Source organism: Mus caroli, chromosome 7 (assembly GCF_900094665.2).
Source record: "Mus caroli chromosome 7, CAROLI_EIJ_v1.1, whole genome shotgun sequence".
Lineage (NCBI taxonomy): Eukaryota > Metazoa > Chordata > Mammalia > Rodentia > Muridae > Mus > Mus caroli.
The window spans coordinates 58844499-58866786 of NC_034576.1; the positions used below are offsets into that span (position 1 = coordinate 58844499).

General features: G+C 43.7%; 2 protein-coding genes across 2 annotated transcripts in view; both read left to right on the forward strand.

The window, feature by feature from the left end:
- Positions 1-41: 41 nt before the first annotated feature.
- Positions 42-2235, forward strand: LOC110298998 (E3 ubiquitin-protein ligase HERC2-like). Its single transcript, XM_021168566.2, has 2 exons — positions 42-279; positions 1290-2235. The coding sequence occupies exons 1-2, from the start codon at positions 169-171 to the stop codon at positions 1560-1562; spliced, it is 384 nt and encodes a 127-aa protein (XP_021024225.1). The 5' UTR covers positions 42-168; the 3' UTR covers positions 1563-2235.
- Positions 2236-11259: 9024 nt separating this feature from the next.
- Positions 11260-22288, forward strand: part of Oca2 (OCA2 melanosomal transmembrane protein) — a 266465-nt gene continuing 255436 nt past the window's right edge. The window contains exon 1 of the mRNA XM_021168684.1: positions 11260-11340. The gene's annotated coding sequence lies outside the window, so the exon portion shown is untranslated. The remainder of the gene's footprint in view (positions 11341-22288) is intronic.

Here is a 22288-nt window from a genome sequence, read left to right on the forward strand (position 1 = left end):
TAAAAAAAAAAAAAAAAAAAAAAAAGGATGGAAGTGTGAGCCTGCTCTAATAGGTATTTTTCCTAGGTATGTGGGAGCCCAGATATCCCACTGCATCTTTTAAAGTCAGTGGCAACATATAAAGGGATTGAGCCTTCTGCATCCTTGGTCCAGTGGTTCTGGGAAGTGATGGAATCTTTCTCTAACACGGAACGCTCCCTCTTTCTTCGCTTTGTGTGGGGCCGGACAAGGCTGCCCAGGACCATTGCTGACTTCCGGGGCAGAGACTTTGTCATCCAGGTAGGTTCCTCTCCAGGATCACAGAGCTCTGTATTGATATCAGTGGAAGTGACTTGTGTGTATTCTGCCCCAGAGCAGTGAGAAAATAGATTCTGTACAATGAGAATGGGAAATACCTAACTCCTATAATTTGAAGTCTTTGAATTTTACAATTGAAGGTCTCGAACACTGTAGCCTATTTTTGCAGAGTGTATCTATGTCATAACCAGTACATACTATTGTTAACACCAGCATATAGATTTTGAATGTACATACTTCATAGAGCATTTATTTGATTTTCTCGTTGGATCAGATAGGTCTTTAAATATGCTAGCTACTATCAGAGAAAAATGAGATTGCTCACACATTTGAGAACAAATTTGCTTTGTCTTAGAACTCAATGGTCTGGTGATTTAAACAAACTCAGTTTACCTTTTAAGGTCACTGAGAAGGGGAAACCAGACCTAGCACTCTTCTTATTCTGAGATGGTGGTAGCAATAGCCCTTGTGACACATCTGTACTAGGTTATTAAAATGTCCATCTTACAGGAACATCTATGATAGCAGACAGTTTTTCCAAAACAACAATAAAGATTCATTTTTGTTGCTTTCTAGTATCTTGATTTATAGGTGATGCTCTTAAAGAATGTCCTCTGGTGGTCAAGTGGTGGACCCCAGTCTCATGCCCCATCCGTAGACTGGTGTCAGCTAGGTGACAGGTGACGGTTTTACCTACACTAGTAGGAGACAATGGGTTGGGCTTTTCCATTGGTCACCTTCATGTGACTGCTTGGTGATGATCAGAGATCACGGTAAAAATGGAAAATGGTTGGCTTCTCTTATTGCTGGTCCTAGGGATAAGTTTTTTTATATATATATATATCTAAAATTGGTTCAATTCTACATTTTCTTAATACTTTTATTTCTAGCCAAATATATGGATTCTGTAAAGATAATGTGAACACAGTAAAATAAATGCAGGGTTTTACTTATTCTCACCACAGTCTCTTACGAATATTCCCTACCAACAGGTCTTGGATAAATACAACCCTCCTGATCACTTCCTCCCAGAGTCCTACACATGCTTCTTTCTGCTAAAGCTGCCTAGGTATTCCTGTAAGCAGGTGCTTGAGGAAAAGCTGAAGTATGCCATCCACTTCTGCAAATCCATAGACACAGATGACTATGCTCGCATAGCTCTCACTGGAGAGCCTGCTGCCGATGACAGCAGTGAGGACTCAGATAATGAGGACGCCGACTCTTTTGCTTCAGACTCTACACAAGACTACTTGACAGGACACTAAGATGGAAACGCCATCAGGAAAAGATGTGGCTGAACAAGCAGGAAGAGTCCTGCTGTGTAAATTGTAAATGTCGAGTGCACTTGATGAAGAATACGACTCCTTGAAATGTGTGGAAGAGAGAGAGAGAGACTGACTGACTGAGAGAACTGTGTGGTAGGACAACAGCAAGATGAGCCTGTGCATGAGGAACTCACGGGGCACTTCCCCATAATGCTGCATTACCTATAGGACCTAGTGTTTACTACAGTGTAAATGTTTATATGGACACAGAACAGCATCACTGAAATAAAGCCTTTCTACTTGTGGGTGCAATAGATTCCTTCTTTTTCCTTTGCAGTGTCATCTTGATTGTATATTGAAAATACTGTGTAATGATGAAATCATATTATAAATATTTCAACTAATTTTACTCTGAATTTGTTTATTAAAAGCTTTTTGAACATTAAATTATTATTAATTCAATGCATTTAGAAGTGACTTAGAACAGAAAACAAAAATGCCATTCAGGCCTCTTCTCCCCAGGTGTACCATTTTAGCATATGCATTATGTGATTGGAATTGAGGCATTTTAGTGGACAATATCATAATTTCTATCATGGAAAGTGTATTTAATGTCTGTGTCATGTATATGCCAAAATTTTAAGCCCCTATAAATAAAACATGTGTCACAAAACTGTAGGCTGAACTTTCTTAACCAATTAGACTAGCACATGTGGATCTGCTACAACCAAACCATACTCAGTGACAAAGCACTGAGGCATTTATTAAGATAGCTGCTCTCAGGACCCGAGGAGGCCCAGGGACCCTCAGAGCTCCTTCCTCTAACTCTTGAAACAGGCCCTCATTCCCAGTCCCAATGACTGTTCCCACTGGTCTGGGTCAGGTGCACCCTTGGTCCTGTTGGCCACTGGGTAGGATTTGCTCTGTCTGGTAAGTTCTAGAGCACAGCATAGAAGAACTGCTGGTAGGCCTAGTGTGCTAGATCTTGAGTCCTAGTACCTAACTGAGTCAAAAATTTGTAGTTCATATTGGAAGGCATTTTTTCTAAAACATAATTGTAAACTAAAACTGAGTTGTCTTTGATTCTTAGTCATAGCTGCTTCATTTTGGTTCAAGAGGACACAGGACAACTAACTTTTAACTTTTTAACCTCATGCAACTTAAAATGAAGTCAAAATTCATTTTGGCAGATCAAAATTTGTGCGGAAAACCCTCCAGCAGTGAAGAGCGGCCACTTGGGATGAGTACAGCTCTTCAGCCACACTTGGTAATGTGTGCTGTGAGGTTTCACCAGTACTTTGAATTGCAGATTAGTTGGCTTGATGCATCATGGTTGTTTTACTACTAATAAAAACAGTAGTAGATTATGTATTTAGAATACTCAAGAACCTGCAGTCTGCTTGAATTTACAAGCAGTGTGGTACTACAGAGTAATCTATGTTCTGTTAATCATAATACCTGAAGCTGACTAATTTCATGAAGAAGATAGATTTAGCCTTTAATGCTAGCACTTGGGAGCCTGAGGCAGGAGGATTGTGGGTGCAAGGTCAGCATGGCTACCTTTCATGACTTCCTGGGGAGATATTAAGAAAAAATTCCATTCACCTTAGACACCAATAGACCAAAGAAAGGGTTCTGTTCAGTCCAGTTTGATAAACTGTAGAATTTATGGGAGTGACAGGAACATCCATGCCTGGCCCAAAAGACAGCTACACCACTGGAAAGTCCCCTGGGCTTTCTGGCCAACCACAACACTGAAGAGCACCCCTGTAGCGGCAAGGGTTGTAGTGTGTGAATCTCCTGCTGTTCTAGTTCTCTTTCTGTTGCCCTGATAAATTACTCTGATCAAAAACAAGTTGGAGAGCAAAGGTCTGACCTCATCTTACAGATCCATCGTTATAGGGAAGCTGAGGCCTGTTCTCAGGCTCACATTCAGTTGCCTTTCACCTACTTAGGGATGGTACTGACCTGAAGTGCCCTGGACCTTCTTGCATCAATCAGCAATCAAGAAAATGCCCCACAGACATGCCCATAGGTCAATCTGATGGAGGCAGTTGCCCATTGAGGGCTCCACTTCCCAGATGGGTCAAAATGACAACCAAGAATAGTCATCACACCTGGGCAACTTAAGAGGCAGGCACACTACCGTCTTCCCAGTCAACGGTTGACCTCTTCTATAACCTCATAGAAGACAGAAACTTCATGAGGATCTTGTCAGCACTGTGAGCCTCCTGAGCCCTCTCCATCTATCTGTGAGTGGATATTAATACTCTTCTTCATCTCAGGAGGGCAATGATTGTGTTCAACCTGAAGAAGACATGCATTACACACCATCTCCCTCCAGCTCTTACATTATCTCTATCCTCTCTTCTGTAGGTGAGTCTGCATGGGAATGGAATGATCGGATTGTTTTCTTCCATTTACGATTGGACATGGGGCTGCTATGCTCCAGCAACAGTACAGACTACAACAACAGATACTCTTAGCATTTGATTTCATAAAAGCATATGCAGTAACTGCTACCAGTTACTGTAAGGTGTTGCCTTCCACTACAGCTGAGTCATCTATGGACACAAACGCAAATGCTTAGAAAATAATTTGATAAACACGTTATACCTATTTAACAAAACAATAGCTGTAGCCACCTTACAGGGTATTGGTTTCCCTACCTCATGTTTTTGGTGCCAAACAGGAGTGCCTCCTCTGGTACTGACTTTAAATACAGTTGGAAAGTAACAGCTGTTCTAAATTGCAGCAGCAGGAGCAACTTGCAAGGCATGCCAGCAGTGTAATATGCAAGGGTCCATGGCCAAGCTTGACCATTGGTGACCATTTTCCTGTAGCCTCCATGGCACCTTTTGGAGCTACAAATGCTAGCCAATAGGGAACTTGTAGCTCAGTCCCAGCCTGATTTTTCTGTGGTTTTTAAAAAATTATTATTATAATTGTATTCAATTTATTTATTTGTTTTTGTTTTTTATGTCATATCACCAGTGTGCAGATTCCTGGTGTTCACATCTTACAACATTGTCATTGTGCATACTATATTGAAAACTGCTAACTCAATGATTTCCAAAATGTCTTCAAAAATTATAAGATATTTCAGGATAAAAGGATATGTGGACATTTTAAATCATAAAGTATTTCAATATATACATTCAGGTTTCCAAATTTATATATCTATTGATCTACAGGAAAAAAAAAAAAAGAAAGAAAAGAAAAAGCCAAGACAGGCTGCTCATGATTTGTGATGGTTCAAGAATCCTTTGCATCATGTAGCAGAAGATGGCCTAGTCGGCCATCATTGGGAAGAGAGGCCCCTAGGACTTGCAAACTTTATATGCCCCAGTACAGGGGAACACCAGGGCCAAGAAGTGGGAGTGGGTGGGTAGGGGAGCAGGGCAGGGGGAGGGTATAGGAAACGTTCGGGATAGCATTTGAAATGTAAATAAAGAAAATATCTAATAATAATAATAATAAAAGAATCCTTTGCACATTTTGTGATGGGAGAATGTAACTAACAGTCCGTGGAAACCACTCCAAACATTTCACATTTTAACTTATCTGGGGAAGCAATGCCTGGTGTGTTACTGTCTTGGTGTTGGAAGCAGGAGCTGTGAAGCACAAGGTGAAGCATCTGCTCCACTGCAGTGTACCCTGAGGTTAGATCCGGTAGTCGGCTTCTATGTATATGTGGGCTTTCTTTTGTTTTTGTTGTCATTGAAGACCAGCCTTAGTCTGTGGTGATCTGATAGGATGCATGGGGTTATTTTATTCTTTTTGTATCTGTTGAGGTCTGTTTTGTGACCGATTATATGGTCAATTGTGGAGTCGGTACCATTCATGGCACCTTTTGGAACTACAAATGCCAGCCAATAGGGAACTTCTACCTCAGTCCCAGCCTGCTTTTTCTGTATCTTACAACCTTCCGTATAGTGCATTCCATGATTGCATGTCCAGGATTCCAAAGGTCCATCCTTAGCAAGTAAGGATTGATCTGGGGGCTGAAGCATCATCTGAATAAGTTTTAGGCAGCTACACTACTGCAGAGTTCCCTCCTGTTAACTGTTCATCTCATATATTGAAGTAACTGAGGTAACACCATCTTGTCCTGACTCTACTTTGTGTTTGCTTAGGCAGTTCCCAGCCTTTTGCCCCCACAACTGTTACATATACCTTGGCAACACATTTGAGATTTCCATGACCTTGACTATGGCTCAGGGGTATTAACCAAAGCAAGTAATGTTTATGCAAGCTTAACATCAACTAAAATAACTAAAGATGGTATTAAGTCAAAAAATAAATGTCATGTCGTGTTTGAAATAATTACTATGGTCTACCAGAAACGAATGTTTTGAGGTTTACTCTGATCCTTGTCTAATGTTGATAGAAATTATGTTCTTTGTACTTTTTGTCTTTAAAAAGCCTGTGCCCTCTAAGCTTTGGCACCAAGAGACTCAGGCACGTGCTTGTTTTTGATCACTGACCAATAAAGAACTACTATCCTTTGAATCAGCATGGTTGTCTGTATCTTTCTTGCGTGGATTATTACAATACCACTTCAGAATGGTGAGTGGTTTCTGAGACTATTGTGAAGGCTTGTGAGCCCCATGAGCTTCCTCGGCACTGTGAGTCCTGGGAGACCCGTGAGTCTCTTGAGAGCCACATGCACCTTCCCTCTTTCCTCAGGGGGAAGTTACTAGGCTGGCTCTCTTAAGGGTCTCACACACCTGGACAGACCTCCCCGAATTAAGACAGTAAAAGTCATGACTGACCAACCCAGAGGGAACACACAGTAGAGCCGACCTCAAAAGAGAGTGGGAAGGAAGATAGGGAGTAGGAGATCATTCTACTCTGCTTAGCTCTGATGATGACTTCATGGCAGTATCACAATGGCAGGCGCACGTATGTACGTGGAAGATTACATCTCAAGGTGAGAGCCAAGGAAGGATTGGTTGGCCTTTCATAGAAAGCCTCTTGAAAGTCAGGACCTAGCTGCCAAAATCTCTTCTGCGGACACGACAAGTGTGACCTTAGAGCCTTCCACCAAGCTTTGCCTCTCGATTCCTTTCACTTCTAACATTGCCCATTGAAAACTCAGCTTCTAACACATGAACTCTTAGCGGCAAACCAAGTTCAAGGCCTGTCAATGCCTCATATACTTCACCATGGTGATTCCTGTCAGCAGCTGGTTTCCTTGCATGGAGGGGGGGGACTCCTAGTGCCGTAAGTTGCCTTTCCTCCAAGACTTGGCCAAGGCAACGCTAAGATCTATAGGTGTAGGAAGTGTCTTACTAGTTCTGACTAGAGAAGTTGGGGTGGGGGCTTTTCCCTCCAGAGGCCTAATCCAAGCAAGACTTCAGAAGTTGACCTTGCTGGCTTGGAAGATCACTGAGCCTGTCTGGCAGGTTTACTTATAGAAGCTACCTCAGAATTTAGGAATGGAGGTAAGTGAAAGACTCAGCTGGTAAAGTCATTTGCTGCCACATCCAATGACTTGATTTTGATCACTGGGTGCCACATAGTGTGAGAAAACTGGCTTCTACAAGTCCTTGACTAGCTCCACCCATCCTGTAGATGCATGAACAAATGCATATGCACACAAAATAGTTTAATTTATTAAAATGTATGGGACACTTGGAGTTATATGGTAAAAAAAAAATGTTGTATTCACATATGAAGTTATCAAAGAATGAATAGTGTTTTGTTTTAATCTACCAGTGGCTGTATCTAACCCAGGCTTTGTCTGAACAAGAGATTTTGTAGTAGAGATAGCTGGCTTATATAATGTTCAATGAATGTAATGTTGCCTGGATGAGTTTGTTTTAATCGGTGAGGTGTGTGCCCAGTCTGTGCTTACGCTGACTGTCCACAGTGGATAGGTACCACCCACAGGCTTAATTAGAACTCTAGGACTTCCAGAGAGAGCTCCCCAAGTCCATGTGCGGGTGGGTATGCTATTTAATTTACAAACACATTCCTTTGAAGGAGAGAGGTCTGTGGCATGTCAAATTCCTCTTTTGAAATGCTTGAGCTCTTTGTGAAATCCCCCTTTGAATTGCTCTGAATTCAGTTAGTGGAGCTGACAGGCTCCCTGAGACTGCAAAGGCACCCAGGCCTGAGCAATGTACTGGACCTCACTTCATCCATAGAACACACTGTCCATGAGGATTAATCCACCAGAGCAGCCTGGACAACCCGTGAGTGTGAGATTCCTGGGAGTATAAGTTGGCCTTGTGGCTTGGGGGTCTTGTGATCCCTCACCAGTCTCCTTTGTAAAGCGCATGCTTTGGCATTAACATAAGCTGATTAACCCTTAACTTTTTTTTTTCTTTAAATTGGAAAAGACTTCATAGCAGTGATCTCTGCCTAAGCATTTCTCTTCTCACTAAGACCTCACGGCTTAGGTGACATCCTTTCCACTTGAGAACAAGGCAGTAAGTCAGCTCTGAATCTTGGGATCAGAACTTGCAGTCAGGGGGTTCCTCTCTTCCCCCTGGGCTGTAGAAATAGGGTACAGGGTCACTACTTCTGGCAAAGCAGCCCTAAGGGGCTTTTGATTTCAGGGTCAGTGGTTCCTGTAAACTCTTGGACTTGCACAGGATGAAACATCCACCAGCCACCCTGGGGTAGTGTAGGCTTGTGAGGCTTAAGGTTGGGTGGCCAGGCCAGGGATGGGAGTCTGAACGTTGGAAGGGATGGTGGGCTAGGGAGTGGGGCTACTTTCTGGGAAGTCTCAGGGGCCTCATTCTGGCTAGTTTCTGTCTGCAGAGGTGACTTCCATGTGCCTTGGGCAGTGCAGAATGAAGAGCACACTAGGCCTCCTAGATGTTCTTAGGATAAACTCTACTCTTCCTACAGCTATAGGGAGGCAACTGTGATACCTGAATTCTGTTGTGAAAGATGTAAGTCACATACTCTATACTGTGCCACCACTACGGAAGTCATCTTTGGCTTCTTGTGGCTGTTTTTGCCAACATCTTTTGGTGGCCGTAGGCATTTGACTGGCCATTTATTCTGACAGGTTTCCCCGTGTAGATAGGTGCTAAGGTCCCAGTGGTTCTTGTGACTATTAAGAGCAAGAAAAGAAGGGTGCCTTCATTGGATCACAGAGGGTTTTGTCCTATTTTGTGGGGGCCTCATTGTTCCAACATCTCTTCCCCAGAGGTCTCAGGTGTAGGACCTGTTATAGGACATGAAGATATGATTGTCTAAGCCAGTCCATGGCAGGGGTAGGATTTTCTTCAGGGTTAAAGCCATGTAGCCCATCCCTAGAGTTGGCAAATGGAGTCCACTACAGATAGTTGTCAGCCACATAAACTGGGAACCTGATATTTGTCAATGCCTGCACTATTAACGTTTACAAATCCTCCTTATGACAGCCCCCCCCCCCGTGTTTTCTGTCCCACAACCAGGTTGTGATCCACTGTGGTCATGAGCCACGCCCACCCTTGGTACATAGGTAGTCTGAATTGAGACATCATCTACAAACTTCACAGGATGAGTGATCACAACAAGCTTGGGCTCTCCTTTGTATGGAACTGGGGTATCAGTGTTCATGTGCCACAATTGGTCCCTGCTGAGTGAGCAGCCCTTGGATTCATCCATCACTGAGTAGTGTGCTTTGCTTTAAAGCTTGTGTCTTACTAACATCTAGTAGCACTCTCAACCTTGGCTGGAGAAACTGCTTCTGTAGTGGGCAACACGTAATACAATGACTCACAACTGGTTAAAAGGCTGAGAATGAGTGACTATGGGTACCCAGCCCTGAATGAAGCATCTGCATCACCCCCCCCCACCCCCACCCCAAGGCACAAAGAATCTTGCATGAGAGGGTATAGAACACTGTATGAGTTGGAGACTGGGGAGGAGAGCTGTCTTTTTGATGTGACTTACCTGCTGTGTTCATGACCCCATGGCAGCTGTGGTTGCATCCGAAGGCCTACCTGTACAAGATCGGCAGGCAATACAAACTGAACTCAGTGGGTTATAAAAATAAACAAAAGGAAAGATATGGATAGGCAAAAAGATATTTTGGGGATGACTGTAGGTGATGATGATGTGGATAGGATCAAGATATGTTGTGTGACTTGTCAAAGAATAAATAAACACTATTAAAAAAAAAGTTAAAAATGTAGGGGCTCAGTGGTCAAGAGTACTTGCTATTCTTCCAGGGGAGTCATTTTTGGTTCCCAGCATCCACGTTAGGCAGCTAATAATCACCTATAATTCCAGCTTCTGGGCATCTAATGCCCTCTTCTAGCTTCTGTGGACACACACACACACACACACACACACACACACACACACTAATAAAATAAACCTCTGAATGTTTTAAAAACTAAATATTCCTAGCAATAGCTATGCTCCAGGATAAACGATTCTCCCCAGGAGACTACTAACTTCCTCTTATAAGAAGCCTTTTTTTGTGCTATTACTTTGTGGACAGAGCCAAGAGCCTCAGTGCCCCAGCCATTCTTATGTAGTGCATGGCACTTGCTGGTAGTGCGCCTATGTGTGCTGCTTCAGGCCAATTCTATGTACAAAGAAGATATCCACATACAAAGTTTCTTATCAGGTTGGTATGTAGAGAAGTTGGAGAAAGGGCTACCCTACCAGTGGCTTGATCCAAGGAAGACCTCAGAAGTAGACCTTGTTAAGTCTGAAAGGCACCTGATAAGGCTTGGCTGAGTCTTTGGCAGGCTCACTTATAGAAGCTCCCCAAAAATCTATAAATGGGGGCGGGGGGGTGAGCAAAATGGCTCAGCAAGTAAAGGCACTTGCTGCGGAACCCAGTGACCTGACTTTGGTCACTGGAAACCACACGCTAGAAGGAGAAAAGTAACTCCTTCAAGTTGTCTCCTGTGGCATGCATGAACACACACACACACATACACACTCATACAAAATAGTTTAAAATTTAAAAGTCTATGAATGATGGGGGAGTGGAAAGCAGCTCCCTTGGCTGTTACAGTGACTACTTTAACCCTTTGCTGATCTGTATGGAGGCACTGGGGACTGCTGGATTCTGGGCACTGTGTCATCTTGTAGTTTATGTCTGCATGTATGATATGTCTTGTGCCTGCTTCTGTACCTGTTTGCATCTCTCTCTGTGTGTATGTACTTCATGAGTGCATTGGGTCTGTGCATTTTGTGTTTATAAGTGCATATCCCTCCCTCATATGGGCTTTTGGGTATTTGTACAGTTTGTGTGTTTCCATGTAGTTTATCATTTCTGTGAGCAGTCTTTGCGTATTTATTCATGGTCATGCGTGTGTGGTATGATGGAGCTTTCCTTGGATGTAACCTTGGCCACACTCCTGAGTTGGAGGAGAACAAGATAATGAGAAAGTTTATGCTCTTCAGTAGACAGTTCTTACAATGTAGAACAATTTATATTTCCTCAGTTCTTGCCTAAAGGTAAAATCTGCCACATCCTATGCCACCTTTGAAGGCTTGAGCTTGCTACACATGGCCGGAATTTTCCAAAAGCCTGGCTTCTGCAGCAAGCCTCTCTGTTTCCCAGCTGAGGCTCCTGCATGCTGCTGGACTATTCTCAAGAGGGGGCTGGAGGCACTGAGCCTTTCAACTTTGTGAAGGTCTGTGGGCGTGGCCAGCAGAGGGTGCAGTGAGGAGCACAAGCTATCCAACCCTCCCTCTGGGGCTGCAAGTGCCTGCTGAGAAATCTTACACCAAGGGTTGTGCTCCATCCACGACTCAGAGCCTTTGGATCTGGATACTAGACTTCACTGCTGGAGAGAGATCAGCGAGTCATCAGGTAAAATGGTGGTTGGGAGTCAGGAGGTAGTAACCTCTTATTCTGGGAAGCTAGTAGGGTAACAAGCCTATATTGAAAATGTGTAGATAGTGTAATTGAACAGTTTGTATGAGCATTTCTGATTTTAATCGAGTGCCCAGCCGCAGCAGTAATACTACTAGTAGCACCAGCAACTTTTGATATCCCTGGGAGGCTGTGTCCCAGGACAACGGGGAGTGTGGAAGAGAACTTAGAAATAAGAGCCTGACCTTTAGGCATTTTGTTGAAATGAAACTCAGTGAAGTAAAAACGTTAAATCCCTCGAGGCTGATGCTTCTTGTCTATTCACACACACAGAGAAATAAACGGGAATTCATATAGCCCACTCTTTTCCATAGCATGGTTGTTAAGTACAGGAGTCTGAGTGAGTGGACATCTTTGGGAAGTCAGAGCCCTGGAGCCTCTGGCTTGTAAAGCATTCTCGGTGTCTTTAACCTGCAGCGAAGTTGAGAATCACTGTTTAAATCAACGTGACAATTCTACAAAGCCTGCATTTGGGCTAATAGTTTTGAAGGGCAGCTGCTCACTGGAACTGCCATGAAGATGCCACTCCCTGAGGTTTGCCTGATGGCTGGTGCTTGATCTCGACAGGCAACAAGGCTCACTAAAGACTGGGGGCCTATGAGCACCAGTGTAGCTGGTGGTACCAACTCTCCTGTGAAAGCTTTGGGGATTCGAGCTGACAACAGAGGGAAGCTCAGATGGCAGGAAGGCTTTTCTGACTGTGTTTACAAAGGTTTGAGTGCAGTTGTTCACACTGGGTATAAATTAGGGCTGACTTAGGAGCATACGTTTTCTTGACACCCCCATCCTCATGATTCAGTTAGCCGAGTTCTAAGGACATGAGCAACTACATGAGAGGAGAGCAGCCTTGACTGCCATGGGAGACCAGCAATGGAATTTTGGCCAGGGTATGTGGTGTGGGCTAGGTGGTAGGGGGCAAGAAATGAGAGCTCACAAAAAAAGAAAAAAAAAATCAGACAAACAAAAACCTTTCCTGTCGAAAGACGTCTGCTTGTCTCAAAACAAAGCCAACCCACCAACATGAAACTCAAAGTGGCTGCTGGGTCAGGACAGGGAACATTTGGCTAGTGATGGGTTTTCAGGGTTAATGTGGGCCATGGAGATAGTGGATTAGATAGGGGTATGCTGTGGATATGTGGTAAGATGAGGCATGGGGTTACTATGGGATGGGTGGCTAAGGGAATTTTGGGAGTCCGGGATATCTGAACACCTTTACTTACTCAGAGACAAGAGGCTAAGAGGATAGTGGTCTGGGCAGCAGAAGAGCTGCAGCAGTGTGTGTGTGTGTATGTGTGTGTGTGTGATAAGTGAGGATATTCCCTCTCAAAAAGGTCTTTTAGTTAGAGGTAGAGAGAGGTAGGCCTGCAGTGAGATCCCAGAAATACCAGGAGAGAAGGCCTTCTAGAAGATCAAGAAACATCAAGGGAGGAGTGAGTCTTGTGTACCTGTTCTTGTGTTTGGGAAAAGAGACTCCACCCCCACCCCCAACAGTTACCTTGAGCTGCCAGTCCTTTTCCTTGCAGGATGTTGGGTTTTTTCAGGTGCTTTGATGAGGAATTTTTTCATTTTCCCCAACCCCCCTGTCGTGCCTAAGGGCAGAGGCACTCCCTGGTGTCTTGAGAGGCCCTGCCACCCTCACCTAGAAGGATGATCTATGCTTGGGCAGAAATGTAGTCCAAGTGGTACAGGGAACTTTTACTTGGGTGAAGTCCCTCTGAGGGATCCTGCCCTGCATCTGATGCAGAATGAAGATGTATTCTGCAATGCAGGGGGAATCAGAAGGAAGTTGTACTTGGGTCTCCTGCTTCAGGCAAAGGCTCAGGGCTTCCAAGTAGCTCTGCAGGATGTGCCAAGGGAAGCTAGCTGCACAGTGGTCGGGCAATAAGCAGAGCCACTCAGAGCCCAAACTGGCAGCTAGGCCTTTGCTGCACACAGGGGCTGGTTCCTGTTCCCGATGGATCAAGGGGCTCAGATAGACCCTGGCTGTTCATTGCACATAGCTTTCTCTTCCCTATCCGGAGCTATGATCCATGCAGTGAACTGTCTATGCTCTGGAGGCCCTGTGGGTATTTTCAGAACAAAGCCCTCTTCACCCTAAGACCTTTTGCTGCCTAGAGAAGGTCACCTCTCTTCCGGTGGTGGCCCAGGCTCTCCTTCCTGGTTGCAAGAGGATTCTTTAAAACAAGAAGTGATTAATAATCATGCCATTTGGTTGAATGATCCAGAAGCTTTAATAAAGTTCACATGCTGCAAAATCAAACCAAAGGAATAAACAGAGCAGAGGCCTGTGTTCTGGCCCTGCAGAGGGCAACAGCCTGACCTAGCTATCCTTGGCGTGACATTCCTTTGGCTCTGGGCATCCTGATTTCCTGATTTAAAAAGGGGCTGCCCCAAACTCAGCTACTTTGTTGGGAGAATGCCTAGCTGCATCACCAGTGAACATGAAATAACTATAGAGTCCTAACCAGTACCCACAGGCTCACCCCAACAACAGCGCTGCATAGCTGGTGGAATTGTGATGTTCTGCATAGAAAGCAGCCAATAACAGGAACTCACAGGACCCGAAGCACACTGGTTACAGTGAGACATCAAGTGATCTGGCTTTGGTGGCGTGCTTGGCACACACAGGGTGGGTTAAGAAGGCATCCACCATCCCAGCTAAGAGTTAGAAGAGGATGGTAGTTTACCAAGAAGCTGGTTGCTGAGGTATGACTTTGCTGAGCTGGCAGTACCGAAGGCAGTCCAGTTGCTTGGGACCTCCCCACCTTTCTACTTCCTGTCCCTCAGATGTCTTCCAGCTTGTTTGCACAAAACTAATCTCTGCTCCATTGGTGCCAACCACCTTACCATGCTCAGAACCCCCAGAGCCATGGGAAAGAGTTGAGACATTTTAGGTCCTGGTTCAGGACTCAGGGTGTACAGGCCTGGTTTGAGCATCCAGGGCATCTATCTCTTCTTAGGCATCCTCTTTTTAATCAAGTCAATTGCTGATCCATTCTCACCAGGTGAGAAATCAATGAATGATAGCACCAGGAGGAGAAAACTCAGAAGCAGAAGTCTCCTTCTCATCAATGACAGACTCCCTGCCCTGGACAGTGCCCCACCCTGTGTGTTGTGCCTTAGCTTTTGGCTGACTTATTATCCAGTGATATCTTCCAATTAAGCCTCTCTTATGTGTCTGACATGTCTCTGTAAGGATTTTCAGAGCCCAGCATTGACTTAGAACAAGGTTGGTGAGCATTACCCAGGCAAGGTTATAGGTTATAGAGCGAGGGCTTGGGAGAGATAAGAGTGACAGAACAGTTGAAAGGGGCGGGGCAAGGTTACAGGGAGCTTTGCTGGGCCTGGTGGGAGAGGAAACAGAACAGCTGGAGGGTGGGAGGCAGACACAACAGGTGGCTTAGGGTCAATTATGAAGACTGCAAGATTCCACTGAGTGTGAAACATTTATTAGTTTCCTTTCAAGAAAGCCATGGAATCTGTTCCTTTTCCTTAAAACAGAAGGATGATCTAATTATTTTTTTTTGTGGGGGTGAGTTTTGCTGAGAAAGAGCTGTCTTTGGCCAGCCTGAGGTACAAAGCCATGTCTCCCATATGAGGTCTTCAGAGAGAGTATTACACGCACCTGGCAGGGGAGGTGCACGGTGCCCAGTAGAGCTCAGCCAAGCTGAGGCTGTGAACACACAGCAGTGTTCACACTATGAACTGAGGGGTTTACAACCCCCTCCTCCTCCCAAAGATGGGCTGGTGCTAGGGTGGTAGGGTGACTCCAGAGGCCAGGCCGTGGTGGTATGGAAGTTTCCAGGAGGTCATAGGTTGGATCCTCAGAGGATAGGCTAGGACAGGGGTGTTTCAGTGTAAGAGATGACATCTATTTTCCTGTGAATTTCACGAATTCATTGTTTTTAATAGCTGAGTAGTATTCCATTGTGTAAATGTACCACATTTTCTGTATCCATTCCTCTGTTGAGGGGCATCTGGGTTCTTTCCAACTTCTGGCTATTATAAATGTGGCTGTTATGAGCATAGTGGAGCATGTGTCCTTATTACGTGTTGGAACATCTTTTGGGTATATGCCCAGGAGTGGTATAACTGGGTCCTCAGGCAAATGGATGGAACTTGCAAATATCATCCTGAGTGAGGTAACTCAGTCACAAAAGAACACACTCAGTATACACTCACTGATAAGTAGATATTAGCCCAAAAGTTCAGAATACCCAAGATTCAATTCACAGACCATATGAAGACCAAGAAGAGGGAAGATCTAAGTGTGAATGCTTCAGTGCTTCTTAGAAGGAGGAACAAAATACTCATAGGAGGAAATATGGAGACAACGTGTGGAGCAGAGACTGAAGGAAAGGCCATCCAGAGACTGTCCCACCTGGGGATTTATCCCATAAAAAGTCACCAAATCCGGACACTATTGTGGATGCAGGGAAGTGCTTGCTGACAGGAGTGTGATGTGGCTGTCTCATGAAAGACTCTGCCAGAGCCTGACAAATACAGAGGCTCTCAGCCAACCATTGGACTGAGTACGGGGTCCCTGATGGAGGAGTTGGTGAAGGGACTGAAGGAACAGAGGGGGTTTGCAGCCCCATGGGGGGAGCAACAGTGTCAACTGTCCAGACCCCCGGGAGCTCCCGGGGACTGGACTACCAACCAAAGAGTACACATGGAGGGACCCATGACTCTGGCCGCATATGTGGAGAGGATGGCCTTGTTGGACATTAGTGGGAAGAGTGGCCCTTGGACCTGAGGGTGGGTGTTCAATGCCCCAGTGTAGGGGAATGCCAGAGAGGAAAGACAGAAGTGGGTAGGTGGGTGGAGGGGGCACGGTTATAGAGGCGGGGATGAGGGAATGGGATAGAGGGTTTCTGAAGGGGAGGCCCGGAAAGGGGAAGCATTTGAAATGTAAATAAAGAAAATATTCAATTAAAAAAAACCAACCAACCAAACAAACAAACAAAAAAGAGATGACATCCAAATGGAAACATCTGGATTTACAATGTGTTCAGAAGAACTAGATAAAACATGTGACCCAAGAGGGCAGTGCCTGCAGTGTCCCCTAAAGAGAAGGCCACAGAAAGTGGGCAAGCAATAGCAAGCTTGCATTGAGTCAGGTGTTGGGTATGCCCACTGGAGAATATTGAGCTCAGAGCAGGCTGGGAAACTATCTCCACAGAGTGACTGATACTGGAAGCTGCAGTGGGGTCTCTTGGGGAGACTGCTGGTCTGTGCATGAAGCCAAGAAGAGCAGAAGAAGTCAGTACCTAAAGAAGATGTCCCCCTGTGGCCAAACCTTAGCAATTATGGAACAGCATCAGCGAAGTTGAGTGGAGCAGACCCCAAGAGTTAGCGGTGATTCTCACAGGAGTATTAGCCATCAAGTTGGGAGAGTAGAACATGGTGGAGGTGGGCTGGAGGGGGAGTGAGGGAGAAGAGAACCTGGTAGTCTGGAGAAGATATGCTAAGAAGGAGCTCAGGTGGACAATGGCTGTAGACTGAAGAGACTCAAACAATTATAAAGAGGTAATCTAGAGAGATCCCTTATGGCCAGAACCCAATGTCTGTCAGTGTTAAAAGCTTCTAACACAACCAAGACACTGACACAATCAACTTCCAGGGCATCTTAACCCCTGCATGGTCCTCTTGTGCCCTTGTGAGGGTACATCCCCAACCCTGCTCAGTTGCATGTACACTGATCTGTTCTCCCTGTCGATCCTGTTGTCACCTAAAGGATGCTGACACATGGGACTATGCAGTATGTGGCCATTGGAGATTTTGTTTTTCACTCTGAGTTCCCATTTTGCAAATTCATCCCTCTTGCTGTGTTTATGGGTTTCCTTTGCTATGGATGCTTCCCTTTCCTTACACATACACACACACACACACACACACACACACACACACACCAAAAGCAGCAAAACAACAACCACAAAACCCCGAGACTCCTCTGAATTCTTTCCCATTTTGACTGAGCTTTTATTTATTTATTTTTCATTATTTAAGACTTTTATTAACAGGTGCTTACAGTTTGTTGACTTTTTTTTTTGAAAAAAATCAAGTTGTAAAGTTTATTACAAATTAAAAATGAAGTTCTTAAAAATATCAACTTGACCAGATATGAAACAATTTAAAAACTGTTAAAGGTGTATTGAGAAAAACTAGGCCTTTTTTTTCCTTAAAAAACACGTTTGCCATTACCAAAAAGAGACATCTTTAGGCAAAAATAATAAAAACCCCATGCTTCATAGATAATGCAGATAGTTCTAATGTTATCTGTTAGCAGGCAAAAAGCAAGCACTTAAGGTCTTCAGCTCCAATCTTTGTTCATTTCTTATTGCTGGAATTTCATATTCATTTTGACTGAACTTTTATAAACAGTGAGATAGATGTCCAGGAAGACAATTGCTGGGTGATAAGCTGCACCTATGTTGAATATTCTGGGTGAATGACTGACAACTAGAACTTCATGATTGTGGAGAGTTGAAATGGTGCCAATCAGGATTAATTTAACCCCTTTGGTAGCCATTTGAGGTCTATGTTCTGTATCCTATGCAGCATCCTTTTAACTATCAGCAAAACCTTTAGAATGCATTAACAGGTCACTAACTTCTACCAACTCAGAAGCTAAGGAAGCTTACAGATAACAGCAGAGATTCCCTGCTTTGCTGTTTTCCACTGTCCAGATGTCCCTGTAGCTTTGTCTATTAGAAATGTTTTGCATTTACATGAAGTTAGGCAAAATACAGCATTTTGTTGACTGAACTCCTTCACTGAACAGTTTCCTCAACACTATGGCAGGTGTTCATGTTTCATTGTCTCTTATTGTTGAATTATATTCTGTTGTGTGGATCTCTATAGTATATTTATTAATTCTTGTTATTCTCTTGCATGACTAAACCATATTCTATTTTCCCATGGTACAAGATTACTTCTGGGTGGCTTAAACAACAATTAATTTTTCTACATTGTAGGAAGTTAGGCAGTTCAAGATCAAGGTATATGCAGATTTAATGTCCTGGTTCACAGATGGAGTCTTCAGTCAGTGTCCATATATACCAAGGAGAAAAGCAAGCTCTGAAGACTTAGAAAGATACTGATCCCATTCATGAAGACTCCATTCCTATGGCTTTCTTCCTCTGCAGACCCCAATTGCTCTCCAAATCACCTCCTAATGCCATCACATAGTCCCCAATCTCTCTCCAAAGATCATCTAACACCATCACATGCAGTAGACACCAATCTCTCTCCAGAGACCATCTCCTAACACCATCACTTGCAGGAAGATATCCCTCTGTGAATTTAGAGTTGGAAATTCAAGTATTTAGCACAAAACCCATCTTAATGGAATGCTCTAAAAGCCCAGAGTATTTAGTTCAGGCAGAAGACGATGCTCTTGAACCAGGCCAATCACATAATTTGCAGAGCCTTTTGGTAAAAGACCAGGGGAAAATGCCATCAATAAGGCTAAAGCAACACTTTCCTTTCTGGTCTTTCTCTCTTAACTTGTCATGATATATTTACTATTGCTTTAGGTTTTTATTTTTATTTACCTTTAAAAATAGGATCTTGCTATGTAGCCTAGGTGAGCCTGGCTTCAAACTCATGGCCATTCTTCTGCCTCTGCTGGTTGCTAGACTTTTAGATGTGAGCCTCCATGCCTAGCTATTTATGGTGTTTCAAAATTGCTGTTTAATACCATTATACTTAGTAATGAAAAATTTAGTTTTATTAGGCATCTTTGCACAGTGCAATGTCTATTTAGCATTTAAATATTGGAGCCCATTTTTGGTGTGTGGGATCCGCTAAAACAGAACTGGTGCTTTGTAACATGCATGCATACATGTAGTTTGCTCTTACCAGGATGAAAATCCTGTAAGAATCAAGCTCATCTGCAGCATCCCCTCCCTCCACTCCTCCTGGTTCCCCTGAACACCTCCCCTCTCCTACAGATCAACTTCCATCTCCCCTCCCCTCAGGAAAAAAAAAACAGCCCTCTGGGAGACATCAAAGGGACACAGCACAACAGGATACAATAAGACCAAGCACACACCCTCACATTAAGACTGGGCAAGGCAACACAGTAAGAGGAAAAGGGTCCCCAAAGTAGGCAAATGAGTCAGAGACACCCCCACTCCCTCTGGAGTCCCATAAAACACCAAGTCAACAACTTTAAAATATATGTAGAGGACCTAGTGCAGACCCATGCAGGCACTGTGACTGCCACTTCAATCTCTGTGAGCCTCTATGAGCCCTGCAGAGTTGATTCTGCAGGCTGTACTCTGCCTGTGTCCTAGACACCCCCTGACTCTCACAGTTTCTCTTATTCCTATTCCATAGGGTTCCCTGAGCTCCAAGGGGGAGTGACCCTATGGAGATCTTCAACTTGGGCTTTCTCTTTGCCTGTTGTTTGACTGTGGGTCTCTGTATCAGCTTCAATCAGGTGCTGATGACAACTGATTTAGGCACCAAGTATAGCAGAACATCGTTAGAAATCATTTCATTAATTTTTTCCAGTTGTCTTTGTTGGTTCTTCCCCTGGTCTCTGGGTCATCCAGCCTCCAGTTCCTAGTCATTCAGGTAGTGTTGGCCATGGGCTCCCTCTCCCAGCATTGGCCTCAAATTAGACCAGTCTTTGGTTGGCCACTCCCACAAGTTCTCCACCACCATTGCCCCAGCACATCTTGCAAACAGGACAGATTGTAGGTCAAAAGGTTTGTGTCTGGATTGGTGTCCCAGTTCCATCACAGGAAGCCTTGTCTGGTTACAGAAGATGGGCAGTTCAGGCTCTGTACCCCCCATGACTAGAAGGGTCACCCTCATAGATTACAGGGATTTTCTACTACACTAGATTTCCACATTGCCCCCACTCTTCAATTCCAATCATCTCTCTCTGTTCTCTCTTCCTCCATCTCCTCCTACCTATCCCCACCTGATCCTTCCTATTGGCACCCCTACTAATCTACTCAAAAATCTATTCAGTTTCTCTTTCCCAGGGAAATTCATACATCTAGCCTAGAGCCCTCCTTGTTACGTAGCCTTTCTGGGTCTGTGGATTGTAGTATGATTATCCTTTACAGCGAATATCCACTTATAAGTGAGTAATACCATGTTTGTTTTTCTGGATCTGGGTTATCTCACTCAGGATTTTCTTAGTTCTATCCATTTGCCTACAAATTTCATGATGTCATTTTTTTAAAAATAAAAAAGGTGAATAATACTCCATTGTGTAAATGTAACACATCTCCTTTATCAATTCTTTGATTGAGGGACATCTAAGTTGTTTCCAATTTCTGGTTTTTATGAATAAAGCAGCCTTGAACATAGTTGAGCATGTATGACTGTGATATGATAGAGTGTCCTTTGGATATGTGCCCAGGAATAGTATAGCTGGGTCTTGAGGTAGATAGGTTTTCAAATTTTTGAGGAAACCCTATATTTATTTCCATACTGTCTGTAAAAGTTCATATTCCCATCAGCAGTGAAGTATCTCCCTTGTTTCACATCCTCACAGTGTGAGCTGTCATTTGTGTTATTGATGTAACAGGTGTAAGAATGATCTCAAAAACAGGTGGTGAACCAACGTGTTGGGCAAGAATCCACTAGAAATGTAATATTATTAGCCTGAGAGTTAGAGTTTTATTTTCTCTGTGAGAGAAGGTGGCCCTGTGATGAGCCACATGGACACAAGCGTAGGAACCTTGAAACAAACAAAGTTCTCAGGTCTTCTGCTGTGGAAAGAGACAAGATGACTGCTCTGAGTCAGAGAGTTGGAGAATGGAAGCTGCCTACATCTTGGGGGCAGATATTGATTTAACTGTGAATTTATAAAATTGTGATCATGCTCTTTTTAAATATTTCCCACAGTAAAACAAAGAGTTGGTTCTTTGAGAAAACCATCAAGATTGAAAAGCCCTTATCCAAAGGAAGAGACAGAGAAAGAAAATCCAAATTAGCAAAATTAGAAAAGAAAAGGAGGCATAGCAACAGAAACCAAGGCTAGCCAAAGAATCATTAGGTCATATTTCAAAAACCTGTACTCCAACAAGTTAGAAAACCTAAAAGAAATGAATAATTTCACAATAGTTACCACTTACCAATGTTAACTTGAGATCAGGTAAACAATTAGATAAACCATGTACTGGCTGGTTTTGTGTGTACTTGACACAAGCTAGAGTCATCAGAGAAGAAGAAGCCTCAGTTGAGGACAAGCCTTCATGAGAGCCAGCTATAAGGGGTTTTCTCAATTAGTGATCAATGGTGGAGAGCTTTGTCCATTGTGGGTGGTGCCATCCCTAGGCAGTTGGTCCTGAGTTCTATAAGAAAGCAGGCTGGGCAAAACAGGGGAAGAAAGCCAGTTAACAGCACCTTCCATGGCCTCTGCACTAGTTCCTGCCTCCAGGTTCCTGCCCTGCTTCGGTTCCTGTCCAGACTTTCTTTGGTTATGAACAGCAATATGGAAGTATAAGCTGAATAGACCCTTTCTTCCCCAACTTGCACTTTGGTCAGGTGCACTTGCTTGGAAAATCTTCCAACTCTTTACTTTGAAGTAATGTCTACTTTTGATTTTTAGGTGTGTTTGCAGCAGAAAGATGGATATTGTTTTCAAATCCATTCTGTTAGCCTGTGTTTTTTTTTTTTTTAAACTGGGGAATTAAGTATATTGATATTGAGAAATAGCAATTTCTAATGATTTTTAATTCCTGTTTTTGTTGTTGTTGTTGTTGTTGTTGTTGTTGTGTGTGTGTGTGAGTCCATTCATTTGCTTTTTCTAGTATGAGATTATTTATTTCTGTTTTCATGGGTGTCTTTTTTTTTTTAATTAGGTATTTTCCTCAATTACATTTCCAATGCTATCCAAAAAGTCCCCAATACACTCCCC